Here is a 13140-nt window from a genome sequence, read left to right on the forward strand (position 1 = left end):
TAAATAAGGTAAATTATGGATTTGTAAAACCGGTAAGTTATTGATTTGTAGGAAATTAATTATCATATTTGATTTGAATTTAATTAATTGCAACCCCACCTCTAGTTCAGGTAATTAAACCCCAAACTACCTCTAGTCCAGGTAATTAAATCCATAAGTTACCTCTAATCTAGGTAATTAAACCTAAAAGCCAACTCTTGTGCACATAGTTATACCCATAAATTGCCTCTAGTTCAAGTAATTGAAAGTACCTATCTAAAAGGTTTTAGAAAAAGGAAAAAACAGAACTCATACATCTGCAACAGGTATACTCACACTTGAGTATATTGAGATAAAACTCCATAAAAATTGCTCTGGAAAACCCAAGAAAAAAACTATTAGGAAAGTGTATTATTTTGTTGTTCCAATTATGCCCTTAAAAATAAATCAGGTAAATTATGGATTTGTAAAACCGGTAAGTTATTGATTTGTAGGAAATTAATTAATTGCAACCCCACCTCTAGTTCAGGTAATTAAACCCCAAACTACCTCTAGTCCAGGTAAATAAATCCATAAGTTACCTCTGATATAGGTAATTAAACCTAAAAGCCAACTCTTGTGCATATAGTTATACCCATAAATTGCCTCTAGTTCAAGTAATTGAAAGTACCTATCTAAAAGGTTATAGAAAAAGGAAAAAACAGAACTCATACATCTGCAACAGGTATACTCACACTTGAGTATATTGAGATAAAACTCCATAAAAATTGCTCTGGAAAACCCAAGAAAAAAACTATTAGGAAAGTGTATTATTTTGTTGTTCCAATTATGCCCTTAAAAATAAATAAGGTAAATTATGGATTTGTAAAACCGGTAAGTTATTGATTTGTAGGAAATTAATTATCATATTTGATTTGAATTTAATTAATTGCAACCCCACCTCTAGTTCTGGTAATTAAATCCCAAACTACCTCTAGTCCAGGTAATTAAATCCATAAGTTACCTCTAATCTAGGTAATTAATCCTAAAAGCCAACTCTTGTGCACATAGTTATACCCATAAATTGCCTCTAGTTCAAGTAATTGAAAGTACCTATCTAAAAGGTTATAGAAAAAGGAAAAAACAGAACTCATACATCTGCAACAGGTATACTCACACTTGAGTATATTGAGATAAAACTCCATAAAAATTGCTCTGGAAAACCCAAGAAAAAAACTATTAGGAAAGTGTTTTCATATAATTCCATTTATGATAGTGGCATATATTGTAAATTCCTTAAAAATTATGGACATTCTAATTGCTTACTTGGTGAGAGTGGACTATAATTGAAAAGGGAGATCATATGGACTACACCCATTACATCTTGATGAAAATGGACATATATCTAAGAAGCCCTTCTTTAAGGCAGAGTTATATATTAAGCATTTTTTGCTATATAATGATTATAAGAAAATGACATAATTAATTTAGACATAGCTGGATAACTCAACAAAAAGAAACTTAAGATGTTTTTTCATTCCATGATTTTTTTGGATGAACTGAAAGGCATTGTCTATCAAGCTACCCTCACAGCCTTGGTCCTAATCAGCAGTGTCACAATCGACCAGCTCTTGTTTAGAGAAAGAGATCAATTTACCTGCTGTACGTTGAATAATTCCTTCTGTAGCTGCCACTGCTGAAAATGCCCAACAACATCCTACAATTTTGGTTCCGATGAATAGAAGATAGAAGAACAACAAATATATTTTGATAACTAAGAACTTCCATTGAGGAATCCCTCAAATAAACTTATTTGAGGGACATCCTTATAGAGCCTACTCCGCATAGTATTTCATTAATCCAAACTGTCTATTTTGTAGGTATTCATTCAAAGATCATCTCTACACAAAATCACTTGAATCCAATATTATTTGACCATTCAATTAAATTATTGAAATTTAAGTACTTTTTTGAAGCACCGTGTTCATTGATTTTGTTGGTCTCAATTAGATGCCTTAATGATTTTTAATTTATCTGATTTTTTTATAAAGATGATCTATGAATGAAGACTTGAAAAATAGACGGTTTGGATCATTGAAAAAAATTCGTAGAGTACCCTAAAGGGTGTCCCTTAATGAAAAAAATAATATATATATATATATATATATATATTATTTCGCTTAACTATTAAATAGAACTAGACACTTAATTACCACATTGGCATTGGTCCCTGATTGGGGAAACAGCTCCTTGCTTTCTCCAGTCCACTGTAGCTGGCACTTCAGCCATAACATTTTCGTATTTGAAAGAAGTCGTCTTTGTCGAGCATTCATGCCCCTTGAATCTATTTCTTGTTGCTCTGAACTCTTCATTCGTAAGATCTGCAAATCAATTGACGCTTAACACTTGTATATGATTTATTTGTGTCGTTATTGGAAGATTCTATAAATGCAACATTTTCCTTAAATATTTTGAAACACTTTTAATTCTCGTTAATGTCGTTGTATACTCGGCCATTACGAGCTAGTCATTGCTCGTATCTCCCATGCATGGATGCATCTTGCAGACTATGAGAAGTGGCTTCACAAGACCAAGCCCACAACATGAGGATGAAGCCCAAACAAACACCTAACTTGCACAGCTGGTTATTAATAAACTCCTAAACTATGCGGTAGTGGTTTGTTTGTTTTGTTCTACCATTCCAAAATGGTAGTTTAGTCTATATTGTTGTTAATTTTATGTTCAATGGAATTGAATTTAATCTGTACGGTATCAATTGTAGATATTTTATTTTATTTTTTGGTCGAGTTTGAATAAGATATTTTATTCCGATATATTAATTTTATTGATTTATTTATAATGATTCTGTTAATAGTTTGTTGATTCACTGTTCTCACAACTTTTGTCTCCAAGAGAAGAGTTCCATTTTAGGTCCTCATTTGCTATGGTATATTGGACACAACCTTCACTAAAAGACTATTTTTCACATTGAAAAAAATGAAGAAGAAAATTGTTAAGCTTGAATTAGATCCACATTTGCTAGTCCTTCAACTTGTTAGAGTTTGTATGGGGAAACACTTTTACTTTGTTCTCGGTCATTTGAAACACTAAGTAGGAAGTGGGCCTAATGGAATGGAAATTGGCCTCACCTTTGGATTGGGCTTTGAATATATAAACCATATATATATAATTGTCAAAGATTGGGTCCTTGGGCTATATTGATTAAATTTAAATTTTTTTATTAATTAGAAATTCATTTTTAAGATAATATGATGATCTAATTAAAATTTGAATTTTGTTTGAACAATTATTACAACTGTTGGATGAAGAGGTATCAGACCTCTATATAATAGACAATTCGTTCAAGCCAACAACTATAGAATTTTGGAATGACATGATCACTTCTCCACAAATAATCACTTTATGATAGAAAACCATATCATTGTTCGCTAGAAATCAAAGCCAATATGCTTTAAGCTTTGAATTCTGATAGTTTAATCCTGGTGGACACTCTCCTATTTGTGAGAGGCTTGGATTTGTGTATGAATTTGATTTATTGATATATATAGAATATATTTCAAATTGTTTTTATTATGTTATTGGGTTAATTTCTGATTGTTCTCCAACACAACTTGAAATAATGTCAATTGAGCTATATATGAGCTTTTGTTAGTCCTAGTCTTTAAACCACAAAACAACTGTTATTTTTTCTCCTTGTTTATTCTAGTCCTTAAATTAGGTATGGACATTAGGTACCAATTGGGTGTTAGGGGTGCCCTATCATATAGATGTTCTTGTTGCCCGATTTTCTTTGGTTGGTTTGTCTCCTTCATATACACTGACGGACCCATATAGAGACAAGTGTGGGCAGCTGTCCACACTTAAATGTTTTCTTCAATCATGTAGGCTATAATAAATAGAACATTTTGGCAATATTTTGCATGTTCAGCCCAATATTTTGCATGAATAGCCCCGAGTTGACTCACTATATCAAGGCTCAAAATATCAGGCCAGTTTAAGAAATGATTTAGTTTGTATCCCATCCTACGTGTATTTTGTGTGATCTTTTATAAAATAATAATATAGTTATATAAATCTCTCAAAAAATAATAATATATAGTTATATAAATATTATAATATTATATATAATATTTTCACTATTTGCTGGATCCACCACTGTTTATATACACATGAATTCAGGTGCCCATCGCATCGCACAGACAAAGTGCATACAAACAAATAGAAAAAGAAACCCGACATGTTTCAATCGTCAAAGCAAGTAAAAAGAAAGAAGACAAACAAAAGAAAAGAAAATGTTGCGGAGTAATTGCATGTGAAAATAATGAAAATGAAAGAAGCAAGGAAAGTAATCGGGCCACATGCTACAGTGGTCATGCTTTGTTCTTCTGAGAGCTCCAAGCTAGAAAGGTGAGGACCGGCTGAGGAGAAAGACTTTTATGAAACGAGAATAATACTTCAACGTGACATTTCATTATTGGTTAGAGATAGCAAAACAGTGTTATCCCTCGTTGCAATTAAGTTTTTCTCCCGACTTAGGGTATAGCTCTATTTTAGGGACTTTTCTAGCATTTGCCGTAGTATAAATACAAGACTTCTCAAAATTATATACAACATAAAAAGAAAAGAAAAAAAAGGCTAAAGTAGAGGTACCCTAAACTAGAATTTTTTATCAGCATTGAAATTTCCAGTCACAAGGCTTTTACTCCTCTCAAGCTTTTTCTTCCAACACTGGTGCTTCCAACACTGGCATTGCCCCTTCTTCTTCAAACCCACCAACTCTCCCTCCTCCTCTCTCTCCACTCCTTCCTCTTCCCTCTTCCCCACAACTGAAACCATCCTCACCAACCCCTCCTCCTTACTTTTCACCCACAACTTCCTCATCCTCTCCCTTACCTCACATCCCTTCTCCTCATGACCCCCACCGCAAAACCCGCACTCGACCACCTTCTCTTTTGCCGCGGTAGCAGCCCGAACGCTCTTCGCTTTTTCAAACCCAAAAGCAAGCCTCAAAGCGTCGTTTAACGAACTGGGTTTCTCTGCAACAATCCAATCCTTAAACTCCTTCCTCAACCCATCAATAAAAATCCCTTTGAGGACATTGTCTTGCAGTCCATGATCCGGCCACCGCTTCAAAATCCATTGCAGTCTCAGAAAATAAGCACGCACTGTCTCATCCCTGCCCTGCTTGATCATCGTCAACTCCGACCACAATTGATCGATCTGATCATACGCCTGAAAGAACAGCGATCTTATTTCTTCCCAACTCAACGAAGGGTAGGGATCAATGTTCAAATCGTACCACAAAGCCGCTTCATTTTCCAGCGTCACCGGGAAGATTCTCACCATCACGTCCACTGTTGGGCAACTGAAATTTGCGCGGCAAAATTTGGCGAACCGGGTTAAATGGGTAACCGGGCATTCGTTCGAACCGCCCCGAAAGATCTGCAGAGGCGCAATAGGTACGTAGAAAGGGGTCTGATTGGTTGTGGGTTCTGAGAAATTTTTGGTCTTTGATGGCAGTGAGGCTCTGGCTTTGATTTGATTACTAGAAGAAACCGACTCGGGCTGTGGTTGTGAGGAGGAGAATTGGTCACTCGGGGAATTGGTTTCTGATTCTGATGCCAAGTAGATAGATTGATTTTGTGATTTTGAAGCGTCTTCGCTGCTATCGTCGTCGTAAGAATTGGAGTTTCTCTTTGTTAGGTAAGCCATTTTGTGAGGAAGGGGAGGTTTGGATCGGGAAACTGGCGAATAATTTGAACTTCAACAGGTTTTGCCTTTTTACATTTTGAAATGGGATTATTAATTGGGGGCTCTCTGAAAGAAAATGACGGTTGGAGTACATTCTGGGGGTGGCGCGAATGCGGGATTTGGTGGTTTTTGGCCATTGGATCAGATCTGTACAGTCAGTGACTTGCCACGTCAATCCATAGATTTATTAGAGAAATGGAAAATTAGAACTTTCCAGAACCAGAACAGTGATGTTGTGGCTGCAAAATGGATTTTTAGGGTTTATACTTCGTTTTATGTATGAATTTTCGCCTGTGTTTTTACAAAGACCTAGTAGTGGATAATTATGGGTTGATCCTAAGAGTGTGAACTGTACAAGTTAACTGAAAACGAAGATTGATAGCTTCGTAAAATTAAGGATGCTCAATATGGAAGGAAATTCCAACAAGCTAAATGATAAGACTTGCTCCTCAAACCAAAGAAAAATATGAGCTTTGGGAACACTAGTGTGGCATTCTGTAAGTAAAAAACTCTCCCATGTCTAAGTTAGATTTTTATTTATTTATTTTTAAGAATGTCTAGGTTAGACATTTTTCAAACAAGAATTGAGGTGGAGTTCATGTACCTCAATGTGTTGAAGTTTTTGGCTATTTATCTTGTTTTTCGTGAATGTGCCTGATTGTGTCATGGCTTGGCATAATCGCAGAAGGACATGCCGGCCCTTGGGGAGGGCAACTGGGGCCTGGGCCCGGGGCCCATAATTGAAAGGGGCACCAAAATAAAATCAAGTTAAGCCATATATTATATGTATAGAACAAAACAAATAAAAAAACAAAAAGTCCTCAGAAAAAAAAAATAAATAAATAACCAGGCGTGCATTTTTGTTTAATCCTCCCTTCCCAGTAGCGCATGCTAACCCATATATGCTAGCAAATATATTGTTTTTTAATCCTATCCCCAAAAAAAAAAACAAAAAAAAAACCAGACCATACTAGGGTTTAGATTCTTGTTGTCTCAATTTTCTTATATATGTACCTATCATCCCTCACTCACAGTCACACTGCAGCCTCTCTCCTCTCCATCGCCTCTCTCTTTCCCTATCCTTTCCTCTCCATGACAGAAGAGACAAGCCAACAGAGCTGTAAGTCCTTTCTCTTTGTCTATTTATTCTCTATGTTGCTGCTATTTTCCAAATAATCACTTTATATAGGCATTCTTGCAGATTCAAGGTCGCCAATTGAGAACTTATTCATTGAGAATTGAGATGGGTTTCAGGTGCAGACCCAGATAAGCAACAAAGATGATTTTTCTTGCGTCTTAATCAGTTTTGCAGAGAGAACGTGAGTTTTGTAATGGATTACCTCGTTTAAACATGAAAATTTATCTGAAAATTTACCAAATGAATTGTTCATATTCATTTGGAAGAATAAGCAGAAAATGAAAATGAATTGAAAGTTTATGATGCAAAAATGGCAGATTTACTTTTAGAAAAGTTTCATGTGGGAGAAACTAACTGCAAATTCCCTATGGATGAACACGATGACATTTTTCCTCAAATTATTATCATCAAACAATAACAAATGGGAAGGCTCATGTTATAAAACAATGAATGCTATAATTTTAATAAAATTAATTAGTTGATAAAAAATTTATAATTTTAATGTATACATTATTTAGGGCACACTTTAGATTTTTGCCCTGGGCTGGCTCTGGTGGCATGCAGACCAAATCAAGTGATAACTAAATGGAATGGTATAGTCTCTACATTATGCCCTTAAAGAAGTTGTAGAAACCTTGAAGAACTAAGAGCCCGTTTCCAATCCTACTTGGATCCAATTTTATAAACTCAAAAATAGATTTGAAGTCCAAAGCCCCAAAAATTTGTTTGGTAGACCCATTTTAAAAAACCCAAATCCAAAAAAAAAACTCAAAAACACCCCCATTATTAAAGTTCTCTCTCTCTCTCTCTCTCTCTCTCTCTCTCTCTCTCTCTCTCTCTCTCTCTCGCGTTAATTTCAATTTAGGAATCCAGGGTTTCTAATTATTTTTTAGATCATAAAAATAGTTTGGAGTTCAATACCAAACAAATTTTTAGATCTTAAAATCAGTATTTAAAAACTCATGTTTTTTTTTATATAAATAAATCATGATTTTTAAGTTCATTTTTTTGAGTAGGATACCAAAGAGGCCCAAAATATGTCTGCCGATTGCAGTATTATTCAAATCTCGTTTAAGTTGAAACTCCAGTGAAGCAAGCCTAGTTTGGCTATCTCCGAGTAAGATGTGTTTTGGGCTTGAAGAGTGGGTGGTGATGACATTGATGAACATGGGGAAGGTTTCCTTTGTATATATAGGCGTCCCACCTCTAGCCTTTAGGTACTTATATTCTTTGGTGATAATATTTTCACTTGGAGAAACATGAAACAAAAGATCGTTTCAAGATCTAGCGTTACTTTGGGTTAGAAACTTTATGACAGACTTGGGGCTTAAACTTGAGATGAGAAGTATGTACGAGATTCCTTGTGATAATAAGGCTACTATATATTGATATTGAGCACAATCCTTGTTGTCATTAGATCAGTTGCTCCATCATTGATTCAGCTGCATCCTCAACTTGTGATACTCGCAAGTGTACGAGCCGTTCAGTAGTATAGCATATGTAAGTGCGAGGTCGATCCCACAAGGATTGATGACAGATTGATTCAATTCGATTCCTTGTACAAAACAGAAATGGAAACAAGATTTAAAGATGATTGTGAAAAGTACAAGAATTGAAAACAATAAAGAAAGAAAATAACTAACTCAAGCAAATAATTCCCAAGTTCAATTCAAATTCACGGATTGATTCTAGCTAAAGTATGATTAAGCCATGATGTATGGTCATAACCTTGTATTCCTAATTCCCTAATTTGATCATCTGCTGTCTAACCTAAAATTAAGCATTAGAAATCCATTAAGCATAGAAGAATGTCTAATCCCTGTTGTCGAATGTCCATACATACTCTTCCTATTCATAGTTCAATTCGAATTAAAGCATGGTGTCTACTCTTAATTCAAACCAAGATAGCTAACATACAAGTTTTAATGGTGATCAATCATTCAAACAAGCATATTAACTTATAAGCATAATGAATAAGAACAAAAACCATAATTGAAACTTGGAAACTAATCAAACTTGAAAACTTAAAATGAGAGATTACATTACAATGAAAAATAGAGTACAACTCATAAAAACATAAAGGATAATTTAGCAAAAGGGTTTTGTTACAACAATTGAGAACTAAAAAGGAAAACTAAGAGAATTTGAGGCAGAGAAGGGAGAGGAGCTCTAGAGAGGTGTTTGAGAGATCCCCCCCTTGGGGTGTGTTTGAAAGCTTGGAGAACCTCACTATTTATAGGCCTAAAGATAGTACAAATCTGAATTGAGTATTGCTTCTACCTACAACACTCACATCACCAACTTTACCTAATTTCCCCACAAAAAACAATTAGCTCATGCATATGTCATGCATGACAATGCATTGAAGTCTTCTTGTGGGCTCGTTTTGGGCTTGTTCCTCCATTCATACAATTCTGAAAAACTATGGTCTTGAAGCTCTTTGTCTTATCTTTCCAACCATATGTAGCCCAACTCAAAGAAAAATCAGAAAGGCCTTCAAATGTCATTTTTTGCACAGTAACGCAGATGCTGCCGAATTTCACCTTAAGCTGCCAAAACTTGTATAACTTCCTCTAGAAGACTCGAAATCATGAACCGTAAAATGCTCTAGAAACTAGACTTCTTCATCATTCCAATGACATATGGTTCATTATCTGGTTCTTTTTGAGAAAGTAGAGTCCAATCCGTGAAGTTGACTGATCTGCAGACACAATTTTGAGCTAACTTGACTCCAAAATGCATTAAATGAGTCCCAAAGCTTAATACAGTGAACACAAAGAAAAAAGAGATTAAAAGCACAAGTTTAACTCAAAAACATAACCAAATCATAAGCTAAAGGGTACAAAATGATATGTAATTATGCACCGATCAATCCTGAACAACATGAGCAAACTAAACATATGAAGATTGACCAACATTTCATTAAGGAGAAGTTGGAGGATGAAGTGCTTGATTTACCATTTGTGAAGTCTAAAAACCAACTTGCTGATATTCTTACTTTTACTATGTCTGTAAAAGAGTGTTCTACAACTCTTGACAACTTGGACATATGAAATATTTGTGCACCAAATTGGATTAGGAGATTTGTTTCTTGAGTGGGGTATGTGAGCTCTTTGCCAAGAGGAAGAGAACGGAAGAGAATAATGATGAGAGTATTTGCGAGAGTGCTCGCATAGGTGTAGTTGGGAGATGATGATTGTGTTTTACTAAAATTCATGAACAGGCGGAGGAGACCAATCTTGCGGGGTCAATCCATCGACTCTTGTCATGAGGTTCGTAAAGAAAGGTGCTCCGCAGCCCACTTCCGAAGAACCTATTCCCATCGACAAGCCACAAGGATTCCCTCGCAGACGCAGTCCACCAATACGCCGCATAGGCAGGACAACTAAGGAGGTCAGCCCTTGCGAGCCAACAAGGAAGTCAACCAACCGCTCCCAAATCATGAAGGTCACCAGCATGACCCGCAGGCAATGCACGTAGCAGATGTTCAGAAGCTTGTGAATAACCGGCTTCGAGACTTGAAGATCGGAGGAGATTTCCAAGATGCTCTACGTAGGGAGGTGGACCAAGCAAACTTCTCACCATTCACCGTTGAAATCGAGCAGGCTACCCCCCAAAGAGATTCTCAACGCCTTCTTTCACACACTTCAAAGGGGATTCCGATCTCGAGAGCCATCTGAAGCACTTCAAAAGTATTATGGTTCTCCACAAGTCTGAAGAGGCGCTGATGTGCAAGGTGTTTGCAATGACCTTACGAGGGGCAACCTATGATTGGTTCCATACCATGCCATCCGGGTCGATCAACAGCTTCAAGGAGCTAGCATTTGTCTTCATCAATGAGTCCAATTCTTATCGGACAATTAAGAAGAACCTTGACCACCTATTCAACCTACATAAGAAGCATGATGAGTCCCTCCAAGATTACATCAAGAGATTCAAATCAGAAAAGACAAAAATCATAGGTTGTGATGACCGGATCGCATCCTCTGCCTTCAAGAAGGGTTTGCCAATCGAGAACGACTTATACCACGAGTTAACTATCGCTCATAACCAGACTCTAGCAGAGGTATTCGCGACTGCAGAATGCTATGCGCTCTGGGATGACCATTGAATTGCTGCGAAAAAGTCTACCAGGCAGGCCGACTAATCAACCAAACAAGCAGGTTAGAGAAGCGACATGTTCGCCAACAAGAGTAGCACCAAGTGCAAGTCACATTCCCAAGGAGACACTCGGGCAGATGTGTTTGTGCAAACATTCTAACAGTAGAATATTTGTGACAAGAGTCTCAAATTACATATTTTTAATATTATTTTGGAGACCTTATGATATAAATTTGGCTTAATTAAAAAAAAAAAATTCACTTGATGTTACATTTCATTCTCACCAATTGGATTTATGAATTTTCTGTATTTAATTTGGTGAACTTATTAGGTGAATTTATCTTTTGTAGGAAGTTGGAAAGCCAAAATATGAAGATATATATTTGTCCAAGTTCAAGCCAAGTGTGAAGAGAATTGTTAGCAAATTTTATTGAAGAATTGATCGTGAGATTATTGTGATTATAAAGAGAAGTAAAGATAGAGAAAAGAAGACAAAACTGTTGAGGCTAAAGAGCCTATTTCATGTCATTCATAGCCATTTAATGCCCACTGCCTCACCATTATTTCTTTTCCACTAACTCTCCACCATCAACACATGTTTAATCCAATTAATCCCTCACTTAAACCCTTCTTTACCCACCATGAATGTATTAACTTTCCACCCACCTCATTAACTACTATAAATCACCCATCAACTTATTTGGCAAGGAGACCACTATGACAAAATTTTCTTTATCCATTACATTCAAAATTTAGTTATGTTTTCCTTTGTATCGAGTTGCTAGAACTCTAGCTAAGACTAAAGGGAATGTCCTTTGAGTAAGTTTGTGAAATTTTCTTTAATTCAATATAAGGTATGAATTGCTAAATTCTTTTATTTTTGGTTGTTCAATATTTTCATATCCTTTTATTTTGATTGATGTTAAATGCTACTATCTTTTCATAAGTTCAATTATATTTTTCCCATTGTTATGAATTGACTTAACATGCTTTTAAATTAAAAGATTAGATATTAAACAATTTCATTTTTTGAACAATCATTAATAAAAGATAACATTGAAAAATTAAATTGGTTTTAATTTCTTTATCTTCTGATTAAAGTTTCTCAATGATAATTTTAATCAAGTTACAATTTGGATTAAAGAGCATCAAACATATTTTGCTTAAAGAATTGAACCTTGATGTCTTAGCATTTCCATTATTGATATTTAATTTTTAAACTCAATCTCTACAACATTCAAATCAAATTACTTTTCCATTTTGCTTGTCACTTTTATTTTGGTACGTTTAATTATTTCTTTGTGTGTAGACATTTGTCAACCTGCTCCTTGAGGATACGTGAATAGTGCATAATTGTATACAATTTTGTACCCTTCTAGCTTATGATTTCGTTATGTTTTTGAGTTAAACTCGTGCTTTTAATCTTTTTTGTGTTTGTTTCAGTGTATCAAGCTTTAAGATTCATTTAATGCATTTTGGAGTCAAGTTAGCTCAAAATTGTATCTGCAGATCAGTCAACTTCACGGATTGGACTATATGTGTTCAGGAAGAACCAGCTAATGAGCCTTACACCATTGGAAATATGTGGAAGTCTAGTTTTTGGAGCATGTTACGGTTCATGATTCCGAGTCTTCTAAAGGAAGTTATGCAAGTTTTGGAAACTTAAGGTGAAATTTGGCAGCATCTGTTACTGTACCAAAAGGGATATTTGAAGGCCTTTCCGATTTTTCCTTGCACTGGGCTACATATGGTTAGAAAGATAAGACAAAGAGCTTCAAGATCCATATTTTTCCAGATTTTTCAGAATGGAGGAACAAGCCCCAAATGAGCCTACAAGTTGACTGCAGTGCATTGTCATGCATGACATATGCATGAGCTAATTATTTTTTGTGGGGAAGTTAGGTAAAGTTGGAGAAGTGGGTGTTGTTAGTAGAGGCAATACTCAAATCGGATTTTTACTTCCCTTATGCCTATAAATAGTGAAGTTCTCTAAATTTTCAAACACACCCCAAGGGGGGGAGCTCCCAAACACCTCTCTAGAGTTCCTCTCCCTTCTCTTCCTTAAATTATCCTAGTTTTCAAACACACCCCAAGGGGGGGGGGGGGGGGGGGGGGGGAGCTCTCAAACACCTCTCTAGAGATCCTCTCCCTTCTATTCCTTAAATTCTCCT

At 35.8% G+C, this 13140-nt stretch overlaps 1 protein-coding gene and 1 pseudogene across 1 annotated transcript; one reads left to right on the forward strand and one right to left on the reverse strand.

Annotated features, from left to right (window-relative positions):
- Positions 1-1445: 1445 nt before the first annotated feature.
- Positions 1446-2563, reverse strand: LOC148295633 (senescence-specific cysteine protease SAG39 pseudogene; annotated as a pseudogene).
- Positions 2564-10565: 8002 nt separating this feature from the next.
- LOC148295634 (uncharacterized) lies at positions 10566-10979 on the forward strand. Its single transcript, XM_088250550.1, has one exon. The coding sequence runs from the start codon at positions 10566-10568 to the stop codon at positions 10977-10979; it is 414 nt and encodes a 137-aa protein (XP_088106676.1).
- Positions 10980-13140: the final 2161 nt, after the last annotated feature.

This window comes from Prunus avium, chromosome 3, assembly GCF_965620075.1.
Source record: "Prunus avium chromosome 3, drPruAviu1.hap1.1, whole genome shotgun sequence".
NCBI classification, from domain to species: Eukaryota; Viridiplantae; Streptophyta; class Magnoliopsida; order Rosales; family Rosaceae; genus Prunus; species Prunus avium.